Source organism: Seriola lalandi, unplaced genomic scaffold (genome assembly GCF_002814215.2).
Source record: "Seriola lalandi dorsalis isolate HSWRI2012SDOR001 ecotype SW California unplaced genomic scaffold, Sedor1 jcf7180002054695, whole genome shotgun sequence".
Lineage (NCBI taxonomy): Eukaryota > Metazoa > Chordata > Actinopteri > Carangiformes > Carangidae > Seriola > Seriola lalandi.
This window is the reverse complement of record NW_019525248.1, coordinates 658,343-673,852: the sequence shown is the minus strand read 5'-3', so window position 1 is coordinate 673,852 and position 15,510 is coordinate 658,343. Positions and strand designations below refer to the sequence as shown.

At 39.2% G+C, this 15,510-nt stretch overlaps 1 protein-coding gene across 1 annotated transcript; it reads left to right on the top strand.

Annotated features, from left to right (window-relative positions):
- Window positions 1-287: 287 nt before the first annotated feature.
- aif1l (allograft inflammatory factor 1-like) lies at window positions 288-13,321 on the top strand. The gene is made up of 6 exons (XM_023424006.2): window positions 288-441; window positions 613-674; window positions 3,258-3,324; window positions 7,465-7,506; window positions 8,618-8,783; window positions 11,626-13,321. Exons 1-6 carry the CDS (start codon window positions 417-419, stop codon window positions 11,711-11,713), a joined length of 450 nt encoding a protein of 149 aa, XP_023279774.1. The 5' UTR covers window positions 288-416; the 3' UTR covers window positions 11,714-13,321.
- The last annotated feature ends 2,189 nt before the right edge of the window (window positions 13,322-15,510 follow it).

The following is a 15,510-nucleotide window of genomic DNA, read 5'->3' as shown; positions in this document are numbered from 1 at the left end:
GATAATTAGCTCACGTAAAATGTCATTAATAATGCTTCACCTTATCCACATAAGCTCTGGCCTGACAAGCCCCTCTGAGAGTCTCTTATTTTTTGTTTAGGGCTAAAACAATCACTCGTTAATAACCATAATAATCGAGTAATTGTTAAAGTAACTTATCAAGGGCACATTCAAAATATTCTTATCAAATTTAAAAAAGGATCAGTTCTGCACGATCAAGAAAAAAAAATTACTTTGAAAAGCTTGACCGGATGTTCCCCTCCTGATTGTGTCCGTCTTGACACCGGTGCTGAGTGGACCGCTGAGCCCAATCTCCAACGGAGAATAGGAGTATCGCCCCGGCGGACTGTTGCGGCAGCCTTCTGGCTCTGATAATTTTCATTTTCTGGATTTATACATCACAGATAAATTCCGGGATGCCTTCAAATCAAAATGTCCAAGGTAATGAATAAAACAATAGCGGACTGCCTTGTGTATTTTATGTCTATCGCTAGCTAAAGCTTTGAATCTGTACAATAGAGCATCAAGCAGGCCGACCGGCTACCGTCCAAGCTAAGCCTGTGTCGATATTAACTAGCTAGCTATTAAAATAACTTGATTTTTCTTTTGCAGGAGGGAAAGCCTTTGGACTGTTAAAGGAGCAGCAAAGGCAAAAACTGGAAGAAATAAACAAGGTACGCATGTTCTCTTTATTTGCTTCCAGCGTCTCTAACGGCACCTCGGGGAATTTGAATTTAATTAGCTAGCGTTCGTACACTTGACTTGGCATTGGCCTTGTTTTTGGACTCCACATTGATGGTTCAAGGCAGTCAGATTAAAGTGACTGAGTAGTGCTGCGAATAATGCATTTCTCCAATGCCACACAGGTTTATTGTAGCTGACCATCGCTATGCTGCTGTTGATGCATTTTATTGATTTTCCCCTGCAGTCTCGTGGCACTACTTGTTGAATGGCTCCATGCTGTCACACATCTCTGTGTTGAGGGGCTACGAGTGTTTCCCTCTGACGTGATCAAATCGACTCGTTGGTCACCAGCAAAAAAAAAAAAGAAAAAGCATTTTTAAGCGTGTTTTTGTGGCCATCCCATATTATCTGTGGCTGCTGGACTGTGTGTCTCGCCGGGGAAACAGGTGTCTGAATGAGCTCTTTGTCTAACATTAGGCCTCGTTTCGTCAGACAACTGTAGTAGTTCCCACAGATTAACTAGATGTCTGTTTAATCTCTGTTTCCCTCCTTTACTTTGGCTGGCCGCCTGTCATCAGCTGCTGCCTGTGGCCACATGAAAACCAGGTCGCGGCAAGAGGGCAGCCGGGAGCGCCTGAGACATTTCTGTGCAAACACTCCCCGCTCCCTCATGGAGATGTATCTAGTGTTTTGATATCCTTCATTAGTCATCAGAGAAAGGGGAAGAGAAATGACCGCATACTCCTAAGCGACTGGGTCTAAGAATAACACTTGTACTGTGATTAAATACAGGGGTTTCATACACACTGTCATCCATTTCATTATATTATATCAACATGGAGACACTTGCACCACTGGAATCCTTTGGGAATGAAACTTCAGATCCTAGCACTGTTAAACATCTGGAAGGTGTTATTCAGCAATGAATATAACATCTGATAAATACCTCAGAGCTGATACAATTGGCCACTGATTAGTCGATTGACAGATAATTAATCAGCAAAAATTCTGGTTTCAGCTTTTTAATGAGAATATGTCACTGTTTGTAGATTTTCTATAATGTTAAACTGAATATCTCTGGGTTTTCTACTGTTAGTGCAAGACAGTCTAAGACATCTGCTTGGGCTCTGAGTGGCTGTGGACGACACAGTTCACTATTTTGTGGACCAAACAATGAATCAATTAACTGAGAAAATAATTGGTTGATAATTTAATAATGAAACAATTAAAGCTGACCAATATTTTGGTCACTGCAGACGCATCGTGTCAGCGTACATGTCAGCCAATAAGTGACAAGAAATTCAAGTACTAAAATGCAAAAGATTTGTTTTGAAACAGTGTCAACAAAGAGCAGTAACAAGTCTATTTTTCACCTGTAAAATGTCCTGACTATTTTTGGTTACAGTTGTGTTTAAGGGAACCTTATTGAAAATGTGTGGTATGGGTTGTAGACCTGTGACTTCAAAAAGACCTTAAAAATCCTGTGTCTGTGGGGCCACAGAATTACAACTACAGCTGCACTGATAAGTAGATCTGCGGAAAATGAATCAGCAACTGTTATGATAATCGATTAATCATTATAAACATTTTTCAAGCAAAAAAAGCAGAATATTCTTTATTGTCAGTTTCTTAAATGTTGAGATTTTGCCTTTTTATGTGTTCAATATGATTGTAAACTGAATCATCTTTGGATTTGGACTGATGAAACAAGACATCTGAAGATGTTGCTGTGAACAATGAAAATTAATCATTATATTTTGACACTTTACAGACAAAACGATGGATTCAGATTAATCAATAATGAAGCCCTGAAATACATATGGAGTGTGACTTTTCAGCTAAGGGGGATACAGTCTACTCTGTTTGACCTCGGTATTGTGAAACATTCTCTGTAGATACTGCCAGCGATTTCTTGCCTTGTAATACTGGCACTGCACTTGTTCAAATATACTTGCATACTTGTCAGAGACACTGTGACTGTGAGAGGACATTCCTGTGTATGTGGAGGCTGCAGGAGTGATTCAGCACTGCTGAGTCAGGTGTCCCTGATAAACATCCAGTTGTGGTGTTTATCCTTTTCACCCTTAATTACAGGCTTGACAGGCACAGGGAGGTCACCGCAGAGAACAAGCTCACTCTCTGTCTATCCTGCGCTCTCTTCTTTCCGTGCAGATTGAAGCTGACTCCCACATGGCAGATTGCGTCATTATAATTTCATTAGAAAAGCTCCCTCCAGGCTCTTTTCCTTTACACCCTTGTGAGGTGCTCCACTTAACAAACACAGTGATAAGTAATGACAATCCAGGGGGGAAGAACATCTTAAGATTGTGAATCATCACTTTCAAGTTGAAGGTTTTTTGACACATTTGACAGAACACAATCAGCTTAAGGTGCTCAGTGCTCTAAATTGTTTGAGGGCTTCTTCTTCTCTTTGATTGTGTATTATATAACATTGCCGGAATTTCTTAGGAGATGGGCTCAGGAATGATTAAAGGGGTTTCAGTTTCAATTAAAGCCTGTAAAACTTGTTTCACCTCCAGTTTGTTCACCACCCCTCTCCCTCCCCTTCTCAGGAATACCTGGAAGACCAGAAATACAGGGATGAAGAAGACCTGGCTGAAAAATTGGAAAGTCTGAAAAGTAAGCAATTGCACTCCTCCCCTCAGCTGTGTTAGTATCTGCTTTTATTTGGTTGTCTTTGTGAGGGTGTGACCCTTTTTTCCAGGCTTTTGTCTTACTCTCAGTGTTTGTTTATTTGTTGATAGTCTGCACACACACGCATATAAGTCTTCAGCATTTTGTTTTTCTCTGTGGGAAAGACAGACTGCTGTGAATTGTAAGAGGTTTGCAAGGCCAAGTCCTCGGTGGCCTTGGAGGAATGTGCTGGGGCGTTCCTCTGCTTGTTGTTACAATATTCAGAACTTTGCTGTGTAAACTCATTCCTCCTGGGAACAGAACAAACACTCCTGCTGGAGCTAATTACGAGAATAAAATTACATGATTTACCAAAAATCTCCTCCCAACCTCCTCAGATATTACACATGCATGCTTTGGGTGCATGTAGACTGTTTTGTTTCCTTTTTCTGTTGATGTGAGGTTTTTTTTTTTTTTTATTACCTGCAGTTTTCCAGCCAGAATAAAATAAGGCTGTTTATTCTAATAGCGGGCGCAAGTCTTGAAATGATAAATACGCTCCACTGTCCTACTTACTATCTATGCTTGCTGGAGGAAATGGAGCAGTAATGTATAAACAGAAAGGGGACCCAACACCCAGGTCCTGGGAGGATTGCAGTATCTAAACATGGCGTTCAACCACCAATCAAATCACATCACTGCAGCTCATGACCAGAAAACTCTTCAACATGTCCTCCTTTAAAGTTTGCATGAAGCCTGCAGCAAGTTTTTGGCTAATTTGATTCTTCTAATAATACATTTCTTTGTTTTATTAGATATTACAAGACTGATGCTTGTCTTTTGAAAAAGGTCATTTAAAGAGTAATTTCATTTAACTTTGCAAACTTTCACAGCTGTTGTGGGACTTATTACAACAAAACCACAGCGTGTTATTGTAGAATTACCCAACCTTACCTGAAATAAGAAGAGCCTCCAGTAACAGAGGAAATTAAGACATTTTTATGAGAGGAGCATAAAAGCTAAATATCCTAAATTGGCTTTCTTTTGTCATGTCACTATACTCAGTTACCAGTTTATTAGGTTCAACTTGCTAAAATGAATATTATCTAATTCAACAGTCAGTAAAATCTACCTTTTATGAAGGTTTTAACATTTAGTTGTTTTTTTAAAAAATTGTTTTAAAGAGGTGTTGATTCAACTTTATGGACATTTTAGAGGATGTAGTTTGCAGTGCTGTTAAACTGTGGTGCTTTAAACTGAATGGTATTACTCTACCCTTATTGCAGTGGACTAAATATTAGAAACACTTGTCAATACAATTCAGTATAATTCAACAGCACAATAACTGTAGCTGCGAAAATGATGACAAAGTGTATAGTGCCTGTTTTTAAATGAGCTACAAGAGCCACACGTAAACAGTTTCTCCTCATAATTACATTCTGGACCATATAATGTGAATGTGGCAGAAGTTTCAGAGAAAAGAGCAGGGATGCTAAATCTCACAGCGAATGAATGAGGCTGTTGTTCAAATAATCGACAGTAACTGCATTGATTATGCAACATGATGTGTCAGGATGTGTCTAATTCAGCTCAGCGGGTGATTTGTTGATCGATCATATCGTACGTTCAGTTTGCAGTAATTAATTATTGGATCAAGTCACGTCAGGGAGAAAAGAAGGTTTTTACAGGTTGGTCAAAGTAGAGACAAACAGCTCAGGCAGTCACAAAAAGGTGCTTATGTGGCTGTTACCACCATCGGTGCTGCTGACAACCTGCACTAGCCAGTTTCCTTAGCAAAACCATTGAGAAAAGAAAAATGAGACCATTTCAGTTCCATCATGTGCTGCTTCCTTTGTGTTGTTTGTATTTCGGCCTGGGGCAGGTGTAGCCAGCTAGCTCTGCAGCTCACTCTGTCTGTCTCATGTTTTCAAACAGAAAGACAATTCTGAAACATTTGCAGATAATACTGAGTATGAGTTTGCATTTGGTTAATGTGTTTGATGGCTCAGTAATCACTACACAGGATTACACAACTTCTTTTTTTGTTTTCAATTTTCATCTGAAGACAGATGGGAGAGAGAACGGAAATCAAATTGTTTTTAGAAATGAACAGAAGCCTGCAGTGAAGCTTTTATCTGCCCTCAGGGCCAGTGTTCTCTACAATGGCAGGGAAATTCCTTGCTTATCTCCGGCCAAAGTGGCAGACGAAGTAATCACCCACTTCAACTATTTTATCAGTAAGTTTCTTTTTTTACAATGGAAAAGCCCCTTCAGATGATACTGTAGCTGCCAGAATGGTTGGTTGACAAACTCAACTATCAGACAAGTCAAATCAAAATGAAATCACTGTCCTCCTTATGACCGCCAAAGAGAAGTAAAATAAATAAATAAATAAATCATAATGGAGAAAATGGCCGGCGGTTGATAAGTTGATGGCACTGTCAGTTGATGAAGGAATGTAGGTCAGGAGGAAACGCCTAAGACTTCAGTTTTGTTCAGTTGAGGCATTTTCTGTGGCTGCAGATGATCAACAGGCTGCACTATGACAAGTGGCCCACTCAAGAACTTGTGTGTGTGTGTGTGTGAGTGAGTGTGTGTGTGTGTGTGTGTGTGTGTGTGTGTGTGTGTGTGTGTGGAGGCGTGTGTGGAGGCCCACTCCTCAGAGTTTACGAACAGGGTTAGCATTGTCCTGTCCCACTCCCCATGGGTTCACACAGTTAACACAGTTCCCCCTCTCTCTCTCTCTCTCTCTCTCTCTCTCTCTCTCTCTCTCTCCTTCCCAATACACACACAGAGCTTCCATTGTGGGACAGAAATAGCAAGTGTAATCTGACTAAAGTGGTCTTCTAGAGAAAAGAGAGTGGTGAAATTTGGGGAGATGCGGCAAAAATGTCTGCTTTTGGTATTTGGTAGCAGCAGCCACTTAAGCAGAGTGTAAATTATGGGCTTTTGTAAGGGAAAGAAAGTAGAGTGGTTAATACTTACTGTTTAAATGTGAATCTGCCTGTGATTTTAAAACTACAAGATCAGACAAAATGCTATAGGAAATCTTTTGGACTCTTCCCACTTGTACAAATGAGATCTAAAAGGAAAATAACAATAGGGGTTCAATAGTTGAACATGATATCAAATCTACTTATTAAAATGAAAGCTTTTCAGCTCACTTGTTAAATGTATGTATTTAGTTTTAGCTTTAAACAGTTTGAAGTAAAGCTATAAATAACATATATGCCATCAAAACAATAACTGATACTACTCCAACATCTGTCCGGCTATGATTTTTTTTTTTGGACAGAGCCCAGCTAGCTGTTTCCCCATGCTTTAGATCTTAATGCTAAGCTAATGGTTTCCTGGATCCAGCTCTGTATTTAGCAGCTAAATACATTTCTCTGCAAGAAAGCAAATGTGTGTATTTCCTAAAATGTGGAACTGTCTCTTAATGCTAAATGACTCTGCATGTTTTGTAAATGTATACACAAAACTGCTGAGTGAGGTGCACAAGAAGTACAAGACAAATACAAATAAAGCTGGAAGTATTAAAGTACTTGTAGGACAGAGTTAAGGACTCGTGTAAAACTTTCTAATTGCTCTTCAATCTTTTAACAAATTACTTGCGTCCATTTGACTGTCATTAAAGTGGGTTTTAAGACTAAAAGAATCTGAGAGAATTTGAGTGAGTGACTCTGTATCTGAGCTTCACAATGCTAAGCCCAAGTTTCTTTGTTTTCCTTCCTGACTGCTGTGTTTGAACTTTAAGTCCTCTTTTAACTTCCTGACCCACTCTTAATCTGTCTCGCATGTCTGCCCCACTCAGCTGCCCTTTGCCTGCTTTCCACTAACAGACAGGCAAAACACACACACACACACACACACACACACACACACACACACACACACACACACACATATACACACACATATACACAAACACACCTGTCATTATCATCTGCTTGTGTCTTTCCTCTTGCCAGCCCAGCTGTCAGCAGATTGTAAGACAGTGAGATCAACGGACAATGTGTGTTTTAACTGTTTTATCGACTTGTATGAGGTCAGCTGGGGTTACAGAACTAGCTGTGGTGTTTGTGTGAGAGATGAGAGTGAATTACCACTGTTAGTAATCATCTCTCTTGTGTATTTGTTTTGCAGATAAATATTCTGAGTTTGACCTGAATGACCAAGGAGAGATTGGTGAGTAACAGCCAGCACTAAAACACCAACTGCACACCAGATAACAACTGTCAGCTGACCCCATGTGCTGTGTTGACATGAGGGAGCAGTAATTAATACTGTGTTTGCATTGTCTGGGCAGACTGAGCACAGGGTTTGAACAGGCTCATGTGTCGTGTTTGTGTCCTGTATGTAAAGTGAGACCATACAGTGCACCAGTGTGAAAAGCCTTTAGTTTTTGAGCAGATGTTAGATGAACTGTAGTGTAGGAGTCAGATAGGAGATAAGGCTTCTGTCTGCAGGTCCTAAAAGAAGCTGATAAATGTACAATTTGATTTCTTTCTCTTTTTTTCAGTCTAGCAGCATGGCTGTAGGGATGGCAGTGTTGGTTGTTAGAACAGTTTATTAAGGAAATGCATTAAATTTGGTGCAGATATTCACGGTGCCCAGAGGATGAATTCTGAAATATCTCAACATTTGTTGGATGGGTTGCCATGGAATGTGGTACAAACACTTTTGATCCCCACAGGATGAATTGTAATAACTTTGGTTATCCCTTAACTTTTCATCAGATAAAACTTTTTAATATGACAATTCCTTGTTTTATGATCAAAAACCATCAAAACTAATGACATTCCCATCAGCCTCACCTGTGCTCTGTCTTTAGTGCTAATTAGAAAATGTTTGCATGCTAACACAGATGCTAACATGTGAACATGGTAAATATTATACCTGCTAAACATGAGCATATTAGCATTGTCACTTTGAGCATGTTAGTGTGCTGATGTCAAAGCAACACAGTGCCTAAGCACAGCCTCATAGAGCTCCTATCGTGACTGGAAACTCTGTCTTGTTTTGCTAGTTATTTTTTATTTTTAACTATAAAGCTCTTTTGAACCATACGACAAACTCCCATCAGTTGTTATGGATGGTTCTTCAGTGACTTTGTGTTACACTTCCGTAATGTGGGGGGAAAAAACACTGGTCAAAATAAAGCAGCAGAAGCTGAGATATCCTGATTTTATAAGTCAGGCTCCGAATGCACCTAAGCCTACATTTCCCATAATGCAACTCAGAAGCATCTTTCATTCATAATCACAGATCTGATTGTTAACCTTGTACTTTGTCTCAGACATGATGGGTCTGAAGCGCATGATGGAGAAGCTGGGTGTGCCCAAGACCCACTTGGAGTTGAAAAAAATGATTGTGGAGGTGACGGGCGGCAGCAGCAGCAACACAATCAACTACAGGGACTTTGTCAAGATGATGCTGGGCAAGCGTTCAGCTGTGCTCAAACTGTAAGTAAACCTCTGCGCATGTACAAGCCTTTTTTTTTTTTCTTTTTTTTTATATACAGTATATGTAGTATGACTTAGTTTGTCTGTGACCCATCTGCCGGTTCATTGTGTGTGTGCACGTGTCTGGGAGAGAGGATATGAATCGTGTGCTGTGTCAGCCAATTGCCTCCTCCATCAGCAGGGGGTATGGGGATGACTGGGGATGACCAGCGATGACGTCACAACCCACATGCTGCATTAGCTGTTAATCGCCATGGCAACAAAACCCATCTATGTAGCCTATCCATAGTCAACCCATCCTTATCCTTAGCTGGGATCATGTGCTTAGGTAACTGACTATAGGCTGATTAACCAATGACAGTCACATAGGGCTGACAAAAACACCAAAACTCATCAAGTTCTCTCAATAAAGTTCATCCTAAGGTTTTTTTATATCAAATGTATTTATGTAATGTGTAATTTTTTCAATGCCCCCTGGTGGATAAGATGACATATTTAAGGCTGTTTTCAAAAGGCTTGGTGTAGCCAGTGTAAGCCTTTTAAAGCAGTCTTGCTGTGGGTCAGACTGCAGGAGCCAGGAGTGTATTGGCTGCTGCATGTCAGCTCTGCTGGATTAAGCTGGCTAGACCATTCAGCAGATAAATCTCATAATCCCAAAAACACCAAGCAGAGAGAAAATTCATAACTCTTCCTCCTTTGCCCTCAACCATTTCTCGAAAGTGTATCCCATAATCCCGCAGGCGCTATTTATAAATGTCTCATTCCCTCCCTGCCTCACTCGTCCACTCGGTGGCATTTTATCAAGACCGTTTCCGTCCTCCAGAGCAAGCTGATGTTTTTAATTATTTCCATCAGGAGAACAGTACGTCAGTGATCACATTTTTTAGTTTAAACAAACACTAAAATCTTGATAAGGCTAATTTTACTACACAAATGTTTCATCAGTATCTTGATGAATAATTTAGTGAAAGTTCCACTGTGCAGAAAGCTACAAATTTAGGAAATAAAAAACAGGAACAGAGTCATTTTTTGGGCTAAATTTTATGGCAGTGAGCTTCTACTGATTGCTCACAGTTTGTAGTATATTTAATATAAAACCATTGGTCACAGTGTGTAACTTAAATCTACCGACAAGCACCCACCTACCTACCTACCTACTGCCCCCTACTTTCTGATTACTGCAGAGGTCTACAGCACGTCTGTTGTGTGCTCTGCTGTTTTTGTCTCAAGAGACGGAAGGGGGAGGGCGAGAGCGTACAAAACAGCTTTAGAATAGAGCGTTTGGCAAGACAACAATTGATTTAGTGGCAATTACAGGAAAATGATTGAGGTCAGGCTCCACAATTAAACTCGGTGTGTGAAAGCTCTTTGAATAAAATTACTATTAGTGCAATACACAAGTGCAAAAGGACGCACAGTCACTCTACTTTGTTTACCAAAGATGTGAATCTAACACACCATCCTTGAAGAGCTTATGTTTTATTTTAGAGATTGGGTAACAAGGAGCAACAGCTGTGATTGATCTCGACTAGAAGACTGTCGCTGTTTTTAGGCTTTACCCAAAACAGAATTCTACTTTGTGCCATGAAACTCAACAAAACATGATTATGTGTGAAATGACATTATCACAGGGGACCCCTGTAGTGTGTGCGTGTTAGCGCATGTGTTTATTTTTGTCAAACTTTCACACAATAACAAGATCAAGTCAGGCAATCACTTCATCTATTAAGCTCTTCTGTCTACATAAAGCAGATTAACCTCATTTGGCAATATGCTAAAATCCTAACTCGTGTTTCAGTATCACTTTTAATTTATCCCCGATCACAAGAATTTAATCAACATATTTCTAGCTATTTATTTCTTTACAAAACCAGGACATTTAACTTTTCATTGGATCAGTCTTTGAATGGGGAGTATTGGATTGATGACTGTCAGCGGTGGCCTGACCAACTTCACCCAGCTCTTGGAGCGGAGCAGGTATCAGTAGTGTGAAGAGAGTGGTTGCCAGAGAGATGTGCCAGAGTTTGAGTTGCTGAGTGCCGGTTTCGTCGTCAGGATCATTGCTCCTTATGGGCTTAGTGGGGCTTTGCAGAGTTTTCCAAAAAAGGAAATTAAAGACAGGCATTCGCTCTGAATAGCTCCTGTCAGATCCTTCACTCTACTGTGTACAGACTAAACCACTATTCCCCTCAGACCCTTTGTGGTTTTCCTTCATTCCTTTCCTTTCACTTACTGCTCAGCTAGTTCATACCCAGACTGTAACTGTGTCTGTCTGTATCCTCCAGGAGCTGGTTATCCCTCCTCATTCACACATCCTGCTTTTATTGTTTATACTTCTCTTATGTTACACCAGTCCAGCGCTCTGTCTTCTTAATTGATGTTTATGTTTTGGTTTCCTTATGCTTCTGCCCTATGTTCTGGAGCTATCAACTTGGGCTTTTGGAAATTGCGAGCTTTTTTATTGGTGTTTTAGAGACCAAACAATTGATCTTGAGAAAATAATTGTTGGATAAATTGGGAATGAATTTAAATATCAGTTGCAGCCCTGCTTTCAATTAAGCACAAACAATCACATACAACAGCCAATACATATCAGCTGTTGCGTTTTTACACTCTTCAAAGTGTCATTGATTTCCTGATCTGTATCAAGAATGTATTTTTTATTTTTTTTATTTTTTTGATGTATATTCATTTTATAAAAGCATAAATGTCATAATTACCTATATGGGTGTTACAAAAAATCCAACACTAGTCTATACTGTGCATTGTATATTTTTAAAAACTGCTAATGTATTTGACACTGTTTTGTTTTTTTGATGTTTCCTGATTCCTTTCTCCACAGAGTCTTGCTCTTTGAAGACAAAGCCAACGGCTCTCCCTGCAAGCCAGACGGACCCCCTCCAAAGCGGGATATTGCTAGTCTGCCTTAAGTGTAGATGTCAGCCTCTGGACTGCTACTGGAGCAGAGGGACCATCACTGGTCGCCTGGAATTGAACCCTTTTCATAACATGTGGAGTGTTGTATTAGTGTGGGACCAGTGATTGAGGATGTTATTTTGTGAATATACGGTGTGTGCAAGGTGTCATTTGTTATTTGGAAGACTGAGACCACAACTCACTAAATGATGTTTGACTGTGAATATTATTATTATTCATCCTTTTTCCTTAATTAAGATGTAGCATTGATAGTTGTAATCTGCTCGATGAATTAAATTTTGTAGTAAGTGTTTCATGGTTATATTTTAAGGGAAGACTCGAAATATTCCAGAGGTTGATTTTTTTTTTTTTTTTTTTTTTTTTCTTTTGTCCTGCTCCTTTTTTCTTTGTTTAATTTTTGGGACACATTCGTTTTTTAACAATGTGACAGTAGGATGCTTTTGGAGAAGCACAAGGAAAAGAAGCAGTTCTTCCACCACATTTTTGCACTGTCCTCAGTGGTCTTGCATGGATTCCTGCCAGGCTAATCTTGGTCTGCGTTTCTCTTTAGATCAGGTGCCAGAGATTACAAGCCCAGCCCATTTCCTCTGGGTCAAAGTCATCGGCCCTTGGAGCCGAAATACTGATCTGGAATCAGTAACTAGGTTAACATGGCAACCGCATGATCTAAAAACAAAGAAAAGAAAAACAAAACAAAAAAACATTTTTGTAGATGCGTGTTAAATATTTACTCACACTAGTTGAGAGAAGAATAAGAGATCATGTTGACCATGAGACTTTCAGTTTCAGTACGTGGCTTGAGGAGCAGCAAAACCTGACTCGCTTTTAGATCTGTAAGGTTAAGCACATGTTAGATTTGGAAGGAGTGTGATTTACAAGCACACAAGCAGAACAAATGTACATAATATACTACACACAGTACAATCATATTCTTTCCAAGTGCCTCAACATGCAGATACTGTAGAGCTTCAACACACAGATTGAAAAAAGAGGGAGTGCATACAGGTGTTCAGTTCAAGCAGTCTTCTTAGCTTACTAATTCCAGATAACCATGAAATAATGTTCTTTGGTATTTGGTAAGACCATTTTAATGATGTTTGTTGAATTATATTGATATGGTGTTTATTACTGGTTTCCACAACATTCGGAGTGAGTGAAGTACACGTGTGATGGATTTTTGTGTAGTTTCTATGTTGTTTTCCCTTTTCTTATCATTTTTTTTAATGTCACTGCATCGTTTAACCTGTCTATTGGGTGATTGAACTCTTTGGGTTATCCTATATTTGTCTTGCAATTCATATATGTGTTATTAATTTCTCCCCCGTCTTTTTTTTTTCCATCAGCCAGCCACCTCTCTCACGGCTAAACTGGGTTCATTGTCCTGTGAATTCTGTAATTTGTGCCTCAGTGTTTGTCTCTCCAGTTTAAATTTTTTTCCTATAACTCACACTATTTACTGTGAATTTGCTACTTGTAGTAGTTTAACACACACACAACATGTTTTAAACTATTTTGCTTTCAGTCTAATAATTTTAGTGTTGTTAAAATGCACATTGTTTGCAGACACCAAAGGAATTAAAATTCTTACACTGGCCTGTTAAGTTTTGGATGGTTTATTGCAGTAATGGCGGGGGGGGGGGGGGGGGGGGGGTCTCTGTTAAACTGAAGGAACTATTTTGTGTTTGGATGAAAAATGACAGGTAGTAAACACATTTTCCATTATAATGTTTATAGCAGGGGATGGCGTACTGCATTTAGAGAGAGATTAGATGCACTAATGGTATTTACTGTAGCCTCTTGTCTTATACACTGAAAGGTGAGATTGGCTATCTTTCTAGATAGGGAGGTTTTTGATAAAGACCCGATAGCAACACACTTGCCTTTCAGTGCTGATAAATGTGAGGGTAAAACCTTTGCATGATCAGTTTTGCAGTTGACACTCACCTTCCAGCTATTTCAAGCTATTTCACATATAAAGATAAACAGTATGTGAGAATCTTTGGCTGTAACTACTAGATGAGGGTTTTCATTCCATATTTGTCTTGTCATTAAATTTTCATGTTGTGTAATGTATGTGCAGCTATAATGCATACTCTTGAGCAATAAAATTTTCTGGTGCAAAAGTAAATAGTTGCTAGTGCAAACAGTCCCTTAAATGGGCTCGATTGTGTCTTATTTTTCTAATTGTGAAGGCCATTTGTGTTGAATGTCATTGGGAGAGCAGTTGCCTCGGTGTGGAACACTTTAGAGGATAATAAGCAATACTTTAACAAGCATGCTAACATGCAGATCCAGCAGGATTATAATAAGCACCTTTGTAATTAAAATGATAATCACTGTCCCATGTAATAAACTGCCAGGAGCTTAAGTAGGCACAGAGAGAGAAGTAACAGAGTTGCACAGTCAGTGCTTGGATCCTCATGGAAGATAAAATTAAACATACAGCTAATGATGATGATGCTAACAGGGTCCATGTTAGGTGTAGTTTCATCTACTGTCTTTTCTGTCTTTTGCACCTTTTTTTTGTATTTCGTCTAGCAGTCTATCAGCCTGTTTGAAAGAATGTCTCGTTACATTATCTGATGTTGTGCTGCCACACACAGGCTTCTCTCAGTAATGTTCCTAACTTCATCTCTCAGTCTTCCATCTCACTTTTCTTCTGTCAGTGTTTCAGCTCAGCCTCTACAGTTTGTTCTCCTCGCTGACTGACTGACTTGTTGTGACTCATCTTGATTAATCATTGGTTATTGCTGGGTCAAGACCCATCATTCAAAAGTTGTATCATTCTGCACTTATTATAATTAACTGTCAGAGGCTGACATGGAAATGATGAATGTAACACTGCAGCGCATCTTCCTCCTTATCTCTGCTCTTGCATAGACACTTCCATCTACTGGACAGTCAAAGTCAAGACATGAGTGAGATGTTTGACTGGTAAGAAGAAAATGATGATGGGAAGTGAAGCGCTACCTTGAATGGATTAATGAAAAATAAGGAAACACATTTTTGGTGGAAAATATGACACCATCTTCTGCAGGCTGATGATATGAAAGTGCTAAAATCTAGCTTGAGCTGAGGGGCTTCTTTAAGATCACCTTCAGCAATTAAATACAATTACAAATGTGAGTGCAATGTAATAATAATATACGCCTTTTGAAGAAGGACATATTTATTCTGTTAGAGTGGTATAAAAATATAAAAGCATGTCACAGTCAAATTTACCATCTGCCTTATTTTTAAAGGGGCATTCCACTAATGTTACACCTGAACCTCAAGATGCTCATCTACTTCTCAGCCTGAGAAAACATATTAGATTTTCTGGTGTGACAGTTCTTGAAAAGAAATTTCCTAGATGATGTCATCATGTCATTTCAATGATGTCGGTTATCTCGCCATTTTGATCTTGGACTTCAAAGACTTTTTTTTTTTAACAGAAAGCCTCCATCAAAAACTGAAAATAAGATTTTGAAAGAAGCAGGCATTTAGAAGGAAGGGAAGATAGTAGTATAAAAGACATCATTGAGAGAGAACATTTGTTAGGAATGTAGAGCTGTAAGGACACTCATCTAGCTCCAGAGACAGATTTTGTACCACTTTAGTTTTCATGGGAACAGGATTTTAAGAAAATTCTGGTTGTTAAAGTTACAACATGGAAAGAAAGACTGAATGCTATTAACTATTTATGATAGAACATGGTGCTGATTGTATACAGTAGATTGATTTAGTTATTCCATCCCATTTAACCTTTGGCCTACTTTCTTTAGTCAATGTAAAAGAAACTGTAACAGGA

Bases quoted from the DNA above. Each gene is read 5' to 3' on its own strand.
- aif1l (XM_023424006.2), top strand. From the start codon at position 417: ATGCCTTCAAATCAAAATGTCCAAG. The intron at 442-612 runs GTAATGAATAAA...TTTCTTTTGCAG, and splicing joins TTCAAATCAAAATGTCCAAG to GAGGGAAAGCCTTTGGACTG. The intron at 7,507-8,617 runs GTGAGTAACAGC...ACTTTGTCTCAG, and splicing joins GAATGACCAAGGAGAGATTG to ACATGATGGGTCTGAAGCGC.